The sequence below is a fragment of the Puntigrus tetrazona genome, chromosome 19 (assembly GCF_018831695.1).
Source record: "Puntigrus tetrazona isolate hp1 chromosome 19, ASM1883169v1, whole genome shotgun sequence".
Lineage (NCBI taxonomy): Eukaryota > Metazoa > Chordata > Actinopteri > Cypriniformes > Cyprinidae > Puntigrus > Puntigrus tetrazona.
This window is the reverse complement of record NC_056717.1, coordinates 3,769,490-3,790,200: the sequence shown is the minus strand read 5'-3', so window position 1 is coordinate 3,790,200 and position 20,711 is coordinate 3,769,490. Positions and strand designations below refer to the sequence as shown.

The 20,711-nt window shown below is 41.9% G+C and overlaps 1 protein-coding gene across 2 annotated transcripts in view; it reads left to right on the top strand.

The window, feature by feature from the left end:
* The window catches only part of zfpm2b (zinc finger protein, FOG family member 2b), a 49,320-nt gene extending 28,656 nt beyond the window's left edge, over nt 1–20,664 (top strand). Inside the window, exons 6-8 of one of the 2 annotated variants that reach the window (XM_043218502.1) lie at nt 15,135–15,341; nt 15,983–16,207; nt 17,286–20,664. In XM_043218502.1, the coding sequence (XP_043074437.1) occupies nt 15,135–15,341; nt 15,983–16,207; nt 17,286–19,591 (2,738 nt within the window). In that variant the 3' untranslated portion in view covers nt 19,592–20,664. The remainder of the gene's footprint in view (nt 1–15,134; nt 15,342–15,982; nt 16,208–17,285) is intronic. The other variant, XM_043218503.1, reaches the window with a different exon arrangement.
* The last annotated feature ends 47 nt before the right edge of the window (nt 20,665–20,711 follow it).

The window sequence follows — 20,711 nt, the reverse complement described above, 5'->3', positions numbered from 1 at the left end:
TGACCATCTGTGTTGTTCTCTGTGGCAATAGGTCCGCAGGTACCTCCCGATCTCCTGATTAAGTCTCTCGACCTGTCCATTAGCCTGTGGGTGGTAACCTGAGGTAAGGCTCACATTAATGTCGAGCTGTTTACAGAAGGCCCTCCATACTTGGGAAGTAAATTGAGTACCTCTATCACTCACTATGTCCTCGGGTAATCCGTAGATTCTGAAGACGTGCTCGAACAGGCGAGGGCAGTTTCCATGGCGGTGGGGAGGTTCTTCATGGGAACTAATCGACATGACTTAGAAAATCTATCAATAATGACTAAAATGATGTGAAACCGTTAGACAATGGTAAATCTGTGACAAAGTCAATGGATAGATTAGACCATGGTCGCTGAGGGATGGGCAGAGGCTTGAGCAAACCGGCAGGCAATTCTCTGGGGGTCTTGCATTGTGCACATACCTGGCATGCCTTGACATAGTTCGTCACATCCCGAGATATTGACGGCCACCAAAAGGCGTTCTTCACTAACTGTAGTGTTCTGTTGATGCCTGGATGACCTGAACTTAGTGAAGTGTGTACCCATTGGAGGATGCGTTGGCGTATTGTTGATGGTACGTAATGTTTACCAGGAGGACATTGAGGGGGTGCTGGTTCATGTTGTAATTCCCTCTGCAGCTCCTCCATTATATCCCAGGACACTGGAGCCAGGATCACCGTGGGTGGCAGAATATTATCGGATTCCCTCCTTCTGAGGTGCGCGTCATATCTTCGTGACAGTGCGTCAGCCTTACTGTTCTTGGAACCTGGACGATAGGTGACAGTGAATTGAAAACGAGTAAAAAATAGTGACCATCTTGCCTGTCTGGGGTTCAGTCTTTTAGCTCCCTTGATATACTCCAGGTTCTTGTGGTCCGTGATGACTTGGAGCGGGTGCACTGCTCCTTCCAGCCAGTGTCTCCACTCCTCAATGGCCGCTTTCATGGATAATAGCTCCTTGTTTCCCACGTCATAATTTCTCTCAGCTGCTGTCAGTTTCCTGGAAAAGTAAGCACATGGGTAAAGTTTCCTGGTTGACCGTGACGCTGGGGGAGAGAACAGCTCCAATTCCATGAGTCCGATGCATCCACTTCCACGATAAACGGTAGCTCAGGATCAGGATGTTTGAGAATAGGGGCTGTGGTGAAACGTTCCTTAAGGTTGGAGAACGCCCTAATTGCTCCCTCATTCCATCTCAATTTGGACGGCTTTCCCTTTAAGAGAGAGGTTAGTGGTGCAGCAACAGTGCTATAGTTCCGGATAAAGCGTCGGTAGAAATTTGCAAACCCTAGAAACCGTTGGAGCTCCTTGATCGTAGTGGGTTGAGGCCACTCCGTAACTGCTTTAACCTTGTCATCGTCCATCCTCACTCCCTGGTGGCTGATTTCGTAACCTAGAAACAGAGTTTGTGACACATGAAACTCACATTTCTCCTCCTTAACATACAATCTGTGCTTCAGTAACCTGGATAGAACCTCCTTGACATGTCAATGTGATCTGCCTCATTCTTTGAGTAAATGAGGATGTCGTCAATATAAGCCACCACGTATTTGTTTAGGATGTCCTTGAAGATTTCATTGATGAAGGACTGGAATACAGCGGAGCATTAGCTAGCCCATACGGCATAACAAGATATTCGTGAGTGCCCTCTAGTCGTCATGAAAGCAGTCTTCCACTCGTCTCCCTCCTTGATCCTTATCAGGTTATAGGCACTCCGGAGGTCTAACTTAGTATACATCCTTGCCTCATGGGTTGTTCAAGAGCTGATGGAACTAAAGGTAGGGGATATCGAAACTTGACAGTGACGTTATTTAGGCCTCGATAATCGATGCATGGGCGCAGGCCTCCATCCTTCTTTCCTACAAAGAAGAATCCCGCTGCTGCAGGTGATGTGGAGGGTCTAATGAACCCAAAGCTAAGAGCCTCATTAATATATTCCTCCATAGCCTGGCTTTCAGTTAATGACAATGGGTATACCTTACTTTTGGGTGGCATGGCGTTAGGTAGGAGGTCAATCGCACAGTCCCATGGTCGGTGAGGTGGTAATTCTGTTGCCCGTGATTTGCTAAACACCTCTGACAGTTGCCTGTAGCATGCTGGTATCTTGATTCTCCTCTGATTTTCCGGACTCTCTATACTGGTAGTGAGGCAGTTCCTTGGAGATACAGCGAAGCATCTGTTAATACACATGTGAGACCATTGCGTTAACTCACCTCTACCCCAGGATATAGTTGGGTCGTGTACCGAAAGCCAGGGGAACCGAGGATTGCTTCATACTTGGATGAATCAACAATATAGAACGTAATGGTTTCTTTGTGGAACATGCCAACCTGGAGAGTAAGAGACTTGGTTCTGTGAGAAATGCCTCCTCCGATGTCCTCGTCATTAATGGTCTTGATCCTTAAAACAGATTCACAAGGTTGAGAAGGAATGTGATATTTGGCGACTACCTCACGACTGATGATGTTCAAGGCCGCGCCCGAGTCAACCATTGCTGTCAACATAACCTTTACATTGTTTAGACCGAGCATGATAGGTAACATGAGAGCCTTGTTGCTGAGTACGTGAAAATGATTCATATTTACCCGGTTTGTAGTGGTGGGTCTGCGAGGACAGTCAACCTGATAATGTTTCCCTTCTCCACAGTAAAAGCATAGTTGAAGACGACGCGGCGTTAGCGTTCTTCCATAGAGACACGTTGGGAGTTTACTTGCATGGGTTCCGGTTTCTCCATTAACTCGTGTCGTATTTGATTCTTTTCCTGGTTCGTGACCATAGACGGCGCTTTACGTTGCGGTGCCTGGCGCTTAAGATTATCAATACGGATTGTTAAATTGACGAGATCGGAAAAAGATAAATCCTCACCTCTACACGCCAATTCCGTCTGTAAATCTGCCGTGAGACTCCGTTTGAAAGTCGCCTTGAGTGCGACATCATTCCAGCCGCTTTGAGCAGCGAGCGTCCTGAACTCAATAGCATAATCAGCGGCTGTGCGTTTACCCTGGGACAGATCCATTAACTGGGTTGAGATATCCTTGCCCCCTGCAGGATATTCAAACACCTCTCTTAGCATCTGTAAGAAATAGTTAGCAGATGTCTTGATGTGGGGATCTGTATCCCAAACTGCAGTCGCCCAGTCGATCGCTCTTCCCGTCAGTAGCGTCATAATAAATGCACACTTGACTTCTTCATTGTTGAATCTACCCTGCTGAAACTCCAAATACAGCCTGACCTGGCGAATGAAACCCTTGCACCGTTCAGCAGAACCGTCAAACTTTTCGGGTAAGGCAAGGTTTACTGTAGAAAACGTAGTAGGGGGTAGATCCTGAATGTACCGGGTGAGGTGTTCGTTCACCGACTGCAGTTGATCCAATCGGGACTGGTAACCTTTCAATAGCTCCTCCTGGTATGCCAACAATTTTTGCATGTGTGTCACCTCCGCTGGAGTCTGGTCTGGCGAAGTATTCTGTAAGGAGGAGGCGGAAGCCGATTGCGATTCCATGTGCGGATGTTTATTGGAAACACACACACAGATGAGGATGGTCAAAAACAAGCAAGGGTTGGCAACAGTAATATCAGTCCGGAAGGCAAACATACACAAAGGGAAATCCGTGGGCAAAGTCGAATGGAGGCAATGGTCAATATCAAAGTTCAGTAGTAATCGGTTACCGTAACAAACAAGGATGATCCGTGAAGTCGTGAGTCGGTGAAGCAAGCAAAGGTCATAACCAATAGTAGTCAGTAGAACAATGGTAAGCGCTGGTAAGGCAGACAGGCTGGCAATACTTCGTGTAGAGCACCTGGTGCTCTACGGTTAAATAGCCCTAACCGGAAGTAGCAGCAGAGGGCGCGGCTCTGGTCAGTACTCGGGAGGGCTCCTCTGCTGGCTGGATGTTACACAATGTAAAAGCTTTAATATTTCAAATAATACTCACTGTAAAAACAAATATGTATGGCAGCTGTGGTTGCCGGAATTCGACCATAAAAAAATACTGTAACATTTTATGTTTAACGGTTTTAAGTTAAATTACAGTAAAATACCGTAATTTGATTAACTAATATATTGTTCATATACTAACCTATTGAAGTACTGGAATCTGTTTTGTACCTTTGAAATACACTGATGTAGGTGGTGATGAGAAAATCACATGAAAAACCAAAGCCCAGCTTTTAAATAGTAACATATATAGAAAGAGCCATCATGGTGAGACTCATTAAACTCAAATATGTTATAAACATTAACTTAACAACATTAGATGTAACATACAACCCTGATAAACATATCTGAGAAGACAAAACTAAGAATAAACATACTTATTTAAAAAAAAACAAAAAACATCAAATTACATTTTTGTAATGCAGTGCAGTGAATTCTGGGAATGAAAGTTTACGGTTTACAGGAATTTACCATTAATGATTTAACATGTTTTTACTATAGAATTCTTTACATTTTTACCATTAAAATCATGGCTATTTTTTTACATTTCTATCTATCAAATATCTTGAAAAAATGTCAACGCTTTAAAAAACAAACCAAAAAAATTCCATATAAAAATTCCATACATAAAATAAAAAATTAATTCATTCATATATGACTTCTGACTTACTGAAACCCGCACCCCCCACACGTTTTAAACATATTCAAATATAAAACATTGAGCATAACAGAACGAAAACTAATCTTGTAACCCCAGACCTTTGAACAGTACATTTATCTGGATTTTATTTTTAGAAGGGTGTCCCTCATCGTCACATTTGAACGTCTGTGGCATCGAAAAGTTTAAAAGCTCCTGCACTATCATATTCAGATGTCCTCGAAGCTTTAACGCTCGTGGACTGAAAGCCACAGCTCAACTCTTAATTTCGATTTCATGGGGTCTTAAACATGTACAGTGAATCTAAAAAAACCACGTGCCCTTTTCTGAGATAAAGCCATGGCCCCGTTTTTAACCCAAAGAAGAAAAAGTGAGCGGTAATAACTTACCATTCCACGAACAAATGCTCAATGTTTAAAGAGCAGAAAGATAACTCTTTGTTGCTGGCGCTCGCTCTCCTTCACTAAAAGTGATATTTCCGCTAAAGTGCTCCAGTTTTTTATTATCTGCAGGGGCTTAATTGATTAATCTACTTACAGTACATGTGTAAGTTCAACAGAGAACAATCCCTTCTCCATTCTGAAAAAAAGACTTGAGGAAACGAAAGACTTAAAGGCCTTTATCGCACTTATCTGAGAACACAGAGAAATAGAATAATGGTTGAACATCTCCAGCAATGTCAAATTCTATTATCAGTGTATTCAAACAGCACCGCCCCCCGGAGGAGGCTCCGCTCCGCCAGCGCCAGCGATTGCGTTTAATTAAAAGACAACGCTGATGAACTGAAGGGCTTTCAACGGAGAAGTTATTAAGGAACTGAAAGGGGTCGGGATCGATTAGGCCGGGGCTGCAGGATATCTCGCAAACTCTCGGCTTACTGTACTCGAGCAGATTGCGGAGTTAGCTTTCCCGGCGAGCGAGGCTTTATAGCGTGCGAAGATCATAGCATGTGTTCACCTATTTGTGACCCAGCCAGAAGTAGCACTGGCACGTCTGTAGCAATAGCCGTCGATACGAGACGGGTCAAAAGTTTGGCAACAGTCATTAGGATTCTGATTTGATATCGCTTTTGTTGTGTGTGTGTGTTGGTTATTAACAAGGTTCAGGAGGAGCGCGATCAGATGATCAATCCGTTTGGCACAAGTGAAACTCATTTAGTTAATCGTCCTAACTGCCACAAAATCCCTGTCCTACAACAGGTTTCCGGCATCCCTCCTTCACTCCAAGTCATATCTCTGGGCTCTCCTCCACGACAGCACGCCAGGATCCTTGTACTAGATTAGATGTAAGGGTGAACTTTTCAAATTATATTAAAGGTTAAAATGAACAACAGAGACCAGAATTCGACTTAAAACTATTAACTGATATTGTCCGCTCAGCCCTAGTCTCGCTTGGCCAGACTTTAGGACCTGATGGCAGGAGACACCATCACGTCACAGCAGTTTTTCTTCAGCGCTGTGTATGTTTAAGACATGAAAAGTAAGGTAAGGTAGTTAGGACGGTTGATGTGACGCCTTTAATACCGTTTTGGGCCTCAAACGTGTGAGTTGCATTGCTGTCTATCAGAAATGAAGATGAACGAAGGTCTTGGAACGACACGAGGGTGAGCAATTAACAACAGCATTATCATTTTTTGGGGTCAACCGTCCATTTAAGCGAACGTCCCTACCATTCGTTCATTGATTCCAGAAAGTTTACTGTGATAATAACGACAAAGAATCCTTGTCAAAGCTGTAAACACGACAGCTTTGAGAAGGTTTGGCGTCGCCATGGCCGGGCCCTTACTTTGGTTGAACGGGTCCCCGCGAGAGGCTACGCTTCCGGTCCGGTGTTTTCTATTACAGGTTGTTGAGTTGTCTGATACGAAACGTCGCGTCGATTGCATTCGGCACACGGCTCATGAACTGATGAGTTCCCGCGAAGGGGGCAGTAAAATTCTTAAGCGTGTGTTTTATATGTGCTCTCTATCCTGTCAGAGGGCTTTTGGCTTATCTTGAGTGAATGTCGAGGCTGGAAATGTCAGGCACGGGCAGAAAAAAATATGAGATTATGAAGCTGCTGGATGTTGTCATGGGGTTGTGATGCGTCATAAATCCTGGTTTGATGGCAGTGGATGTCTGGATCAGGAGGGACACGGCTTAAGGACTGCAGAGACTCTGAGCTCTGCCACTGAACAGGAAAGAGGTTTATTCTGGTCATTAGACGATGTAGACCTCATCTTTTGATTTATCACCCCCCCCCCCCTCCCTCGATTTTCGCTCTCCTCCCTTCATATTTCATGCTGGCTGTCTCTCTCTCTCTCCCCCTCTGTCTCATTTCTTGATGGACTGATATCTGACAGGCTTATGGCTGTCTGAGATGGGAAGGAGCAGCTCTGTTAAGGTGAATCTGGGGTCAGCCGAAAGAAAAAAAAAAGTCCTGGCACACCGCAGAAAGAGGAAGTGATGGTCGTCGGCTTATCGCTCGTAGTTTCCTGTGATAGTAGCCAGAAAGCTACGAGGAACATTTGTAATGCTGTTAAATGTGTGTTTGTTATGAGCGTTTTGAAGTTCCTCCACCTAGAAAATGAGTCCACCTTAAATGATGGTTCAGTAAACCTTACAGATCAAGTTTTAATATCTTTTCATGTTTATTGAATTAGTTGTTAGTTCAAAATGAACCAGGTATGCATTATTTTTCTCTTTACTCTTCTTTAAAAAGATACTCCATGCAGCATATTCAAGAACTTGTAGTTATATATGCAACAGCTTTAGATGAAGAACAGAATGATATGTAAGTAATGTGAGAAAGTTGAAGGTGTTTTTAATTATTATTTTTTTGTCCTTTTATGGAGATGTGGACACTGTGAATTGTTTAAGATTTTCACAATACCGCTTCCTGAACCCTTGATTTAATAAATCCTATTTAATTTAATAAAGTTACACAGGTAGCAAGTCCTTTAAGGGTAAAAATGTCAGTGGCAAAAACAGCCCTAAATATTATATAACAATATTGTTTTCTGCTTATCATATTTTCAGGATATCAATCCCGATCACAACTACCATTTTAACCCTTTAAAAGTAAATAACATTTTTTTTTTTTTTCATATAAATGCACATTTTTAGGGGAGGTGTTACAGATCATTACTTGAATATTTATCAATGAGTAGCAACAACCTTAGCAGCTACACACACACACACACACACACACACACACACACACACTTCTCTGTACACACACACACACTTCTCTGTACACACATACAAACCACACACAGGAATCCATACTAATAAATTACATCATTTGAATTCAGTTGGCTTTTTTTCAAGAAATAATTAAAACAAGTATTTCTTTTAATAGGCCAAATGTACAAAATGGTAAAATGCAAACATAAAAAAAAATTGAAATCTTTTATATTTTTGCATGTTTTATGAAATTGCGGTTTTTATGTTTTTTTCAGTTTATTTTCCAATTTATGTCCTTAAGGTGCTCAGTATAATGATTTTATGTATTTGTGATTTATCTAGTGTGAAACAGACTGATTAAAAGATTTAAAAAATCCAATAAAGATGCACATTTTTGACAAAATGCATCATGTTTTTGCATCATGTAGTCATAACGATGGTGGAAAAATGTAACAAGAAAAAGACAAACGAGGATTTTTGGTAATGACATTTTTGGAGAGTTCTTCTCTGGTGATCTGAAGCAGCGATCTTGCATCTACCCGTCTCGGTGCAGGGTTACAGCGTTACGTCAGAGAAATTTCGGTTTGATTCTCACCGAAGACGAAGTCGACGGAGACAAAGTTTAATTGAGTTTTCCTGAAACCAATCGGGAGTTTTGCTAGAAGGTAGAAAAGCAGAAGCACATAATCCTCTTCCCACTGAGGCGCTCGCTTGAGGGGTATCTCTCCTCCCTTTCTCCCAATCTCTCCCTCCTTCCGTCCCTCCCACCCTCTCTCCTGCTCTATCCCATTACCTGGAAAAAAGCAGAGGGTCCCAAGCCACAATACTGAATACCCCAAGATAAAAGTAAAACATTTCCTTCTGAGATGTTTTTTTATAGAAGCAGTAGTTGTTTTTCAGTCACAGATCAAAGTGTCTCACCGGCCCGACTCTACAGGGTCAGCCGGAGGAAGAAATCTTCCCCCGAGTGAGCTCAGTGACCATCGACTGCATGGGAGAAATTTGCATAGCATGCCAGTCATCAACCGTAATCCGTGTCCTGTTGTGCGTCTAACAACTCCTGAGAAAGAGAAGGCCATCGATGAGCATTTAACACGATCACACAGATTTGGCAACGGAAAACTAGCTTGCAACATCACTTCGTTTACCTTTATATTTACCTTGCTTAGATTTAGCCTGTTCTGTTCACATGTACGTTCATTAACTGTTTGGAGTTTTACCTTTTACATTGATTTACTATCAGCGATTTTTAATTGTAACATTTTCCTTTGTTTACTCGACATTTGCCATTAAGTTAGCTGACTTCTACGTTTATTCGTCTTAGTAACATCCACCTTTACATTTGCATTTATTTATAAACCGTTTCATTTAACCACTTTGTAAATGTTCATCTTTGCCTATGCATATTTGCATACATTTGCATAATCAGTTTTACACGGATCCGTTTACCTGCTTTGTTGATTTTTACATTTATGTTGACTTTTCCCTTTAGATTTGCTTTTGCGTTTACCTTTTTTGGTGATGTTTTCATTTACTTATTTCCTTTTTGTTATCGTTTACACGCCCCACCTCCCCCTTATATGTTTGCACATTCGTTTAAAAAGCTTCGCGTTCACGCTCACGTTGACGTTCGTCGGTTTTATCGTTATTTTCTACTTTTCGAGCACGCACATGTGCATCTCGATTCAACGGCACGTCACCGGCGGCGTGAAGCGCGGCTATTAAAGAGCTGTCACAAAGCTTAATTACACATCGGGATATGGAAATGAGCTGCTGCCTGTCAGCGAGTCTGTGATTTGAATGCTTCACATGTAACGCAGAGAGACCGTCGAGAAAGACTTCAATCAGAAATGCTAAAATAACCGAGTCGAGCGGCTAGCTACACTTTCCTCCGTCTTTATTAAGATCACCGCAGTATGAAAAACAGTAAGCGAGGGGGAGGGAGGATGGGAAGCGGGGTCTATCTCAGGCAGAATTGATGTGGTTCTATCCATATTCATATTCAGCAGCAGCTGTTATCGCTTAAAAGGCTTTCTAATTACAACAACAAGACAAAAACTGCTTGGATACGGTCCAGACCCGCTAAATGATAAAATAAGCGTTCATTCACTCTCTCGCTCACTTTCTCTCTCTCTCTTCCTCTCTTAATCTCCACAAAGCACCTTGGAGTCTACTCACCCAAATACATGCCAATGAACAGGGAAAGTGCCATTCGGAGATGCAGGTGTCACGTTTGATAAGAAACTTCTGGATTAAATATGCTGTGGCTAATGAGCAGCCGGGCGAGCCAGTGAGGGTGCGACCATGGGCACGATTGTTCTCCGGCTGATAACATTCTGCGGAAGAAACAGCCAAATTCCATCATTTAATAAACAGCCCCGGCCTCTATCAGAGAGAGCGCCTGGATCCCGGTGTTAAGTGGGAGACATTGCTTTTCATTATGCCAATCTCAGGGGGCTTCCATCGGGGTGTGGAGGTGCGGCGACAAACAAATTGTCCCATATTTAGACTCGTTTGTTTGTGTGTGTGTGTGTGTGTGTGTGTGTGTGTGTGTGTGTGTGTGTGTGTGCGCGCAGCTGCGGTTAAAATCTTCAACCCGACAGAAAGTTCTTGCTTTTATTAGTGGCGTGCGTCGCCGTTGCTCGCTCAGCTAAACGAATTTACCGTAGGATCCGCTTTGTAACAGCCGGAATTGCTTGGAAATGGCACCGGTCGGTAAACGCACCGAATTCAATGCGAGCATGTAAAGACTTATTAATATAACTTATTAATACTTAGTAAGGTAGTTTTTACGTTTAGGCATCGGGTAGAATTAGAGATAAGGCGTTAATATTAACGCTAATAAATGGCTAATATTCTAGTATGCTAACAAGCAACAAGGTTCGTTTATATATTTATGTTTGCATAAATACCGCTGATATGCTGACTGTACTCGTGTGCCAAATATAGACTCATCTAGTAAAAACGTCCTGGCATGTAGCCCCAAGATCGTATAGGCATATTCAAGAAATTGTTCATAATAGTTTCACCTAAGTACTTTTCCTCATACCATGTGACAAATTTGTCTGCTGGGTGCAAAATTACTTCAAAATAGACATCCTTAGTTAAAACAGTTACCCTTAACGGTTAATAGAGAAGTGTATCCACACATTCAACTAAATCTTTTTACCCCTAAACGAAGAGCGAAAAAGGCATTCATCATCAAAAATGCCATATGTGTTCAGATATCTAAGAAACATGCTAAGTTAGCATGCTTGTTTATCTGAAAAATAATGCTACAGTCACTTATTCTCCTTTGATGAAAATGTTGGTTGAGGACCCGCCCACTGTCAGTTCCCCCAATCGTGTTTCGGAACCCCCGGGTTGCCAGGTGACTCGAAACACAGCGTGTTTCATTTCAGTCGTGGAAGCTGGCAAACGAAAGGGGTCTGAGAGGGAAATACAACTTTCTGTAATTAATCTGGCAACCTACGCGTGCGCGTCAAGTCTGAGTAGCAAGGGCCAGGTGAAAAATTCGTCCATCTCTATCGGTAAATAACTCTGGAGGTCAAAGATCGACCTCTTTAAGGTCATTCAGATGCCGTGTTGCATCAGACTGACATAAAAGAAAGGAAAATGGACAGCAGGACGGACGCAGGTCTCGACCTGTCACTCAGAAGGAGCTTAGTTCACCCAGCCAGTAAAATCTCACTTTCTGCCAGCGTTGGCTTTAGCCGGACCAGTAGGCTAGCTGTCAGGAAGACGATTCATTTCTCAAAGCTCGTATTTAGAAATTGGAAAACGGCGGGGTAATTTTTTTTGGCAGACCTGTCAAGCTACCGCCACTCCTCAAATTGAACCTGAAAGCCGGGGGTGTGGTGTGCTGCGGGAAAATAAACACTGACTGCACCGCCTCATGAATATACAGAAAGAGGCATAACTTCACACCCTGCTCCTCAGCCAGATGACTGGCCGTGCCTCACAGGAAGCCTCCGGTGTGCGTTTGATGTAGCGCGCGGGCCAGGAGATCAATGAGGGTGCAGGTGTGAGGGGCAGATGGTGGAGAGGTGATACCCGCGGCGCTGGCCAGGAACGCAGGAGCTCCAAGAGGGCGGCCCCCGGGGAACCGGAGCCGTATGACTGATGCACTCTGGGATGCAGCGAGGCAGAGATGTGATTTATGGAAGGGAGCGGTGAAAGTGAGCTCCCCACTGTCTTTCACACGCACCGCTTGCTGCGCTTGCAAGATCTCTCGCTCTTTTGCTGGGCTTTTTAGGACACTTCTTTTTTTCTTTTTTTTTTTTTAGAACTTCCTCATTAAACACAGTTGCTGGGTAAAATAAAGATGGCCCAAAAGCCAAGTTATGTAGGTTGTTTTCTGCCATGAGTCACGCTGTAGCTTTTTGGAGGTAGAGGAGGAGGCATTGTTTTAAAATAATACTTCTAATTTTTAAAAAGGCTTTAATGGATGTAACCAATGCATAAGAAAACAATGCAGTGCTGTCAAATGATTAAATATTTTTTTTAAATAAACATGTGTTTGTATTTATATATAGATATAATAATAATAAATATACACACAAAATTTTGGAAGCAATTAATCGAAGTTAATTGTTTGATAGCACTTAAATTAAAAATTTCCTATAAAGCTGCTTTACAACTATTTATATCATGACTATTAGAAACCTTATTATCTTGTTTGATATGAAAAATATGAACAAATCTACTAATCGTCTATAGAAGCCGGTTTCTTTTCTACCATTCAAAGTTTTAGGGTCAGTATGTTTTACTTATTTATTATTTGTATTTATTTTGCCAATGTCTATGCCCATCAATATCGTTTGTGTAAATCCTGATACTTTTTCCAGTATTCTTTGATGTGTTCAAGTTCAAATGAACAGCATATATTCGAAATGGAATATAGAATACGTAATAGAACAGAAGAGTCTTTATTGTCCTATTTGATCAATTTAATGCCTCCTTTTATTGCTTAATTAATACAAATGCTGAATTATTTTGAATGAATTCACTATATTTCTCCTGGCTGAAATACAGCTAGCATAGTTCCTCCTTAACACACACATATGTATACATATACATATACATATATGAGAGATATGAGTGTGTATATGTATAGCCTATTTAAATAATAAAAAGTAAAACCAATCCCAGTTAATATTGGCAGCACTGACGGAAACAAACAGTATTTAACAGAGGAGCAATCTAACTACTGTAATGAATGAACCTATAAGAGCTTGCTTTTGCAGACGAGGACATCGCCACCTTGTGGTGAAGGCTTGAAAGCAATGCTGTGTTCCTCACACAGACAGGCTACTCAGAAAGCACCAAGCCTGACCTCGGTGGTGTGTACATACAGCACCGTGCAGTCCATCCTCCAAAAATACTACTTCCATCCAGTTTCCCCTTCAGCGTTAACTCACATTTTTTTTACGCTCAAGCACTGTAAAGCCTTCTTATTTTCTTTCCAGCTTTGATGAGCAAGAAACTCCTCGACAGATCCAAATATTTGCTTGAATTCTAGGATAAAACAAGAGGGAGGAAAGAAACACGTGCATCGCATTTAAACCCCTCATTGTCTTCACTACGGCGCGCCGTGCCAAAATAAACGCTGGTCAGACAGATTGCTCTGTTTCAGTGCCAGAACTAAAATAGCAGAGACACGAGAACAGGCTGGGCAGAGGCTAAACCACACTTTTATTTAGCTTTATCTTTGTTCGAGGATTGTTACAAGCGCTACTACAAATTTGTGCGGCAATTTTTAGTCCTTTATAAAAACCACTGATCAAAAATGTACCTAAAACTGTCTGCTTTTTGGGTTCGAGTGGGATATTGTGAATGATTCTGTACTGATGCAAAACCACTGTTGCATTAAAACACGCGGTTTATTGAACGGACGTCCGTTTCTCATGTCAGACCCACAATACCAAAAGTCCCGTCCATGCACACGCAATTAGCATTCCCCCGCGGGAGGCATGACAGCGCATCACAGGTCACTTTTTCTCCTTCGACATGCTGTCAGAGAGCGCTCGCGCATCTTTGAAAGGTAGCATTGAGTGTACTTCATCCTCATTGTTCAACTCCCCAATTAGTCCACGTCCTAATTCTAGCATTTAGTGCTGGCATATCATGTCTCTTCTTGTTATCTTGCGTTCCAGACTTTTGTAAATAGTCATATTTAAAACTTTAATCCCCTCAGTGGAAGATGACGCGCAGACAGAAAGTCCGTCATTTAGACAGATAAATGTTATCTCAGTCACAAAGCACTCCTCTTCTTTTTAACCGGCTAATGAGTTTGTTCTGCGGACTCCAGTGGAATGTTTCATCCGCAGCCCTTCAATTTGATAATGCTGTACTTTTATCCGAGATGTCCATTCTCTTTAGCGGCAGCGTCTTCGGTAATACACTTGTCCCTCACTTGTTTGTTGCGGCTTCAAAGCAATGCATTCGTGTGTAGGACAGCGTGCTGTATGTGGGTTCAAAATGTATTATGTTTCTATTTACCACTAGGCTGATTTCTGCGTATTTAGTTGAGAACAGATAAAAGCGGAAGCTTACTACTGCTGTTTCTGAAAAACAAGTTGATATACACTACAATGCCAGGAAAGAAAAAAATTGTTCTCTGAGTGAATTTTAGTAGAAAGCACCAGTTATGGTTCACTGTTAGGAATAAACTAAATGTACTAACATATTTTACTACAAGGTCTGTTTCATGGGTTCATTGTCATCTGGACGATCTTTATTAGACTTTTGGAAAATTAATTTCATCAGGATTTTATAAACCAAAGATGCTTCTCATCAAATTCTAGTTATAGCGTTAAAATTAATCAATTAATTTATAAATTTTTGCTTTTCAAACTTGTGTGACCAAAATTCTTCTTTGGAACAGTAAAGGTATATATAACCTAGTTTTATTCCCAAAAACCTATTTCATTTGCGTTCTAAGGACTTAAATTCACTTTTGTGAATTTCTTTTGATGCGGACATCTTAACCTCTTTTTTACACGATGGAAGTCAATAGGGTTCAAATAAAACAAAGCGAAAAAAACCCATTATCATTCAAAATCTTTACGTCGTTCAGTCTCAGAGGGACCTCAGATATCATAAATAACTTTCTTCAAATGGTTATGAACTCTACTTTTACGTAGTGTTCTCAGAGGTCCACTTATAATGTTACCCAGATACTTACATAAAAAAAATCCTGTCCTGTTTTTACACTCTCTCATCAGTTTGTTTGCTCTCTAGATCTGTGCATTTGCCTCTCATAAAAACCGCATGCACAAATCGGTGGGCAGGGCTAAATGGACCCCTTTAAAATCCTCTAATAAATGTAAACTTTGCCTTTTCTCACAGGAGGACATGTGTGGTGTTCCACAACTAAAAACATCATGGAAGGAGAAGAACTTGCAGCCTGTGTGGTGGATTTGCACTCGCATCTTCAAACACCAGCCCAAAGTCCCTACGGTCAAGGGATGTACCCGGCCCGACAGCTGGACGGCATCCAACTCCTTCCTCAGCAAGCAGCCATGGCGTCCATACTGCCCGGCGCTATCATCAACAGTGAGTGCTGCATTATCAGGCCTCTGCCACAGTGGATAGACTGATTAATGTGCTTGGTTAAAAATGGAAATCCATGTCAAAGAGTCATCACAGCTCTGATGTGCATGTTTGCTATGGATAAGAGAATTACCAAGGGTCGAGGCTGACCTTCAGTTTTGCAAGAATTAGATATTTACCCTCTTCCATTCTCTAATCATAGCTAACAAGAATTTGATGCAAACAACAGTGCGTTTGCTTTAATGGGGTCTATAGGGTTCAGTTGTGTGGTTCATCCCTTTACTGCATAATCAGAATTATAGATATACTGCATCCCATCAACCATCTTTGATGTGCTGTTGAGCCTTATATTATTAGAATTTAATTTATAGTAATTGTTATATTATTTGAATAATGCTCTCTGTTGTAAATTGCTGAAAAGCATTTAAACTTGGACAAACATGTTTTGTAGCTGCAATATATTTTAAAACAAATACAAATTATTCTGCTCTATTTCAAGGTTTCTAAATAATATTGTATTAAAAATAGTGGTCTCAGAGTTCTTGACCCCATTGAATTTAACGTATGCAATTTTAGATGCTGGCTTTTCACAAGCTTTAGGTAATACAGTACGGATATGCTTGTGTCCATTTCTGTCTTTGTAGAAGACATCTTCCCCTGCAAGGCTTGTGGCATCTGGTTTCGGAGTGAAAGAAACCTCCAGGCCCACCTTATGTATTACTGCAGTGGGCGACAAAGGGACCCTGAGATGGTAGCAGAGAAAAACGCCAATATCAGCCATCAAATGCTTCGAAATTGCACATACCCCCAATGCAATATGAGCTTTGCAGGCTCGCATGCCTTGGAAATGCACTTATCCACACATAACAGTGAGTAGACCAAGAAGACATTCTTTTTCAGATAACCATTTGACCAGTCACAAATAAAAAAAGACACACTTGTTTAACTAGTCTGGTCAGGTTGGTCTAGTTCAGGGACAGGCAACATGGCCCCTGGAGTGCCGCTGTCCTGCAGTTTAGCTTCAACCCTGGAAAAAAACCTTACCTGCCTGTTGCCTTAGTAATCCTTAAGACATTGGTTAGCTTGTTCAGGTGTGTTTGATTAGGGCTGGAGCTAAAATCTACAGGACAGGACTGACATTGCCTATCCCTGGTCTAGTTTAAGGTCCAGGAATACTTCACTATCCGTGTTCCGTTCCATCTCATGCACAGCTGCATACACACACCTTCAAAGTGTGCTCAAATGCAAATGAGCACACATAGACAAGGTTGACACATGCACTGTACTACCTAATAGACTCTCAACTTTTATCTCGAAAACCTCTGATGTTTAAAATTGCATAATGTGTACAGAGTGTGGAACATGGATGGATGAAGCATATTTTGGGCTTTAGGGGTGTTTCTGAAAGGGCATTGTCCTACAGAATTTAGCTCTGACCCCAATTAAACACACTGGTTAATCAAGGTCTTCAGGCCCACTAAAAACTTTAAGGCAAGTTTGTTGGAGTTGTTTGGAGGTAAACTCTGCAGGACATCGGCAGTCTTGGTATGATTGGTGGTTTTAGATTGATTTTGATGTCTCATGGACAGGCTGCAAGGTGTTTTTTGGTAGTTCAAGTAGAGAAAGGACAGGGAATTAAGGGTAAAGTGCAGGGTTGTCCAAACTTGTTCCTAGAGGGCCATGGTCTTGCAGGTTTTAGCACTAATCTTAATTAATCAAACCTAAACCAGCTCAACAAGTTCTTCAGACTCACTAGAAACTTCCAAGTAAGCAATTTGTAACTGGTTGGAAATTAAATCTGTAAGTCGTTGGTCCTCCAGGAACAGGATTGAGCATCCCTGGTATAGATGATAAGGAAATGTTCAGAAATGTATGCCTTGGTTAGACTCAACTTTGTATTGTTTGTTGCTCATTAACACCTTTTCTGCTTTCTTTTCATTTATCAAGGTCTCAAGTCAGATGAGATAAACACTGGAAGCAGCTTGAAATGCACAATTTGTGACTACACTGCCGAAACCCTTATGGTACTCCAGCACCACATCCTCTCCCATTTATCCCAAACCGGCCTGAGATGTGGTCACTGCCATTTCACATTTCAAACCCCTAGAGAACTGGTTAAACACCAGGAGCTACATGGACATAGCTGCACGGTCAACAAACTCAAAGAAGACAAAGCTGATAACTCTCCTAGCAGAATTGCAGGCAGTCCTCAACAAGCCAGAGCTAATGCAAACACGAAAGACCTTCAGGAAAGCGCAGGACATCGTGATGTAAGTCTAATGTCAGAGCTGGAAAGCACAGAAAGTAGCCAGACATCCACTAAGGGTGAGGGTAACTCAGGAAACAAGGCTAGTGTTTCATACTCAAGAGTGAAGTCAGAACCTTCTAGTCCCCGATTAGCCTCTTCACCCATTCAACATCACCTGCCTCCTGCATTTCCCTTACCCCCCTTCATACCACATGTACCGTTCTCACAGGATATTACGGTGGGCCCGCAAGCTTCTGAGATACTGGCCAAAATGTCAGAGTTGGTCCATCGTCGGTTACGTCACGGGGGAAATACTTACCCTCCGGTCATGTACAGCACACTTGTGCCAAAAGGAGCAACTTGCTTTGAATGCAATATCACCTTCAATAACCTTGATAATTATTTGGTGCACAAGAAGCACTACTGCAACAGTCGCTGGGAAAACACACACAAGCCACATGACTTCCCTGGACTTCTGGATAAACCAGCAGGCACTGTAAGCCCAAAAATCGGAGCTAGTTTAGCTGTTATGCTAAATGCCTGCCATCCCTCTGAAGTGAAAGGGCATGAGCCAAACCCCTGCAATTCTATCGCAGGTGGAAAAGTAACTGATGAACTGTCGGTGCAAGTTAAAAAAGCGTCAACTCCATCTGGTGCGCAGGAGAGGCCGAATGGTACACAGCTGGATTTACAAAGCCAGAAAATGCCAACCACCGAAACTGACCCCAACCACACAACATGCGATGCCTGCAAGATCACCTTTAGTCGACATGAGACCTACATGGTGCACAAGCAGTATTATTGTGCCACTCGGCATGATCCTCAAGTGAAACGAGCAAACAATAAAGGAGCAGCCAATCAGAAGGCAGTGCGCCCCCGTAAAAGAAGAAAGGCATATGAGCTGGCCACTCCTGAACAAGAACAAATGCCTCCCATGGGTATGCCATCATTTCTTGGTATGCCCACTATAGGAGGTCCATACATGTCAAAGGACACACTGGATAGCTTCAGGGACCATCAGAGATACAGCATGATCCAGGGGTTAGTACCTAAATATCCAGAAGCTTCATTGACAGTTTCAAAATCAGCTCTTGTGTCAAAATGTAATACAATCTCTAAGGAAGAGGGCGATGTACCTATAGATCTCAGTAAAAAATGCATGCCACAGTTTGGCAACACTTCGGTTTCCTCTAAAGGACTTATGGATTATCATGAGTGTGCTGTGTGCAAGATAAGCTTCAACAAGGTTGAGGACTATCTCAAGCACAAACAGAACTTCTGCCCAGGTACTATTTTGCAAAACACTTCCGCTGAGAACAAAAGCATCAAAAAGGAAGGCCCTAGAAATACTAGCACCCTTTTAGAGAGTGCCCTCTTTGAGCTCCCAGCTCTGCATGGAAAGATGGAGCATGCTACTTCTGACATCCAAGCTTCCAGTGAGGCACAACCAGTCCCGATAAAAGATGATGTGAGGAGTGTGTTTCAGCCCTCTGGTGGTTACCTAAGTCCTGCTAAGAAAATGAGACCCGATGAACAAATCTGGCCTTACTATGAAATCAAAGCCACTGATTACGCTACGGGGATGCTGGTCTCACAAAGCGAACGGAGGCAGAGTCCAAACGAGGGCAGTGAGGGGGAAAAAGACCAGCCGATGCCCGACGGTAGCCATCTTAGCGCAGATGACCCCGAGAAGTCATCGTCCTTAAAGGACAACCCTGACCTTGAGGACAAGATGGAAGATGCTGGAAATAAACATCATGGTTCCCCTACACCGGAGAGCCATGCAGACAGTCCCGTCGACTGCAAGGAAAGCACAATGCTGGCGCCATCTTTAAAGACTGAGGAAGTCTCGACGAGCTTCAAAAGAGCGCTAAATGGGTCCATTGCCACCGCAAGCAACGTAAAATACTGCCGTCCATGTGACATCCAGTTCAACAACCTCTCAAACTTTATAACACACAAGAAGTTCTACTGCTCGTCACACACAGCAGAGCACGTAAAATAATGGACCCACAAAAGTCAGAGCTGTTACCAAGATCACATCTTGAATTCACATTATAAAGGCGGGCCCAAGCCCCTAAACATGTAAAGACACGGGGACAACTTACCAAGTTGTCCCCCTTGATGATGTCCCCGCTGTTTTGAATTGTACAATGGACACTTTTGTTTTCGCTGATTAAAAGTGACCATTTGCCCCCTCTTCTGTAAAGTGGACATATTCAATTTTCACCAGTTTCTCCCCTTGTGGTCAGTGACGTAAGACATTTTTACAATTCCATGCTGGCGTACTCAGCAGCAGGAGGACAATCAAATCAGGAGATTTATCCTACGGTCATTTATTAGAACATTTTAAAATATTTGTTGGGAATACTGTGTGTTGATAGTTTTTTGTGTTTTTATGTATTTATTTATTTAATAATAGTTGCCGCTCTGAAAAGAAAATGCAGGTCTGAGATGAAAAACAGATTTGTTGAAAGTTCTCTTGAATGTTTCTTTTACAATTACAGAAAGAAGCCACGTGAATGGTAGAAATTATGAATAAAAACCTACAGATAGCGGAGTAACCTCTGGCTGACAAATGTGTCAACATTAAATATGGCAATCAAGTTTTATGAATTAATAATTGTCAATACATGTAGAGTCTAGTTTGTCATTGATGTTTCTTTATGCTTCCATATGTTTTTCTTGTCAATGCAGAACTCTTCTTAAAAAGTGACCTGTACGTGTGTTTGTTGATTCATTATCTCTTTTTAAATATTTGGCTTCTAATGCAATACTTTTTAAAAGATGAAACATTATTTAAAGCAGTATTACGAAAGGGTAACTTTTTTACTTGGACCCCCAGAAATTGAAGTCTTGCTGGAGAAGGGTTTACACTTGGTATGGATGACTCGTTGTAATCTTTCCTACAGAAAAAAAAACAAAATAATCTGCTCAAAAAAAAAAAAGAAAAAAAAAAGTCAAAAATGTGTTGCTATGCATGTACCTGTATGGAATGAAATTCCAGAAATGTGGGAAATGTTATTTTATGTGACATAAAAATTAAAATTCTTATCTCAGGACAACAGTGTCATTGAATTTGCTATGTATCATCTTTTTTTAATCATTACTGCACATATTTAGTG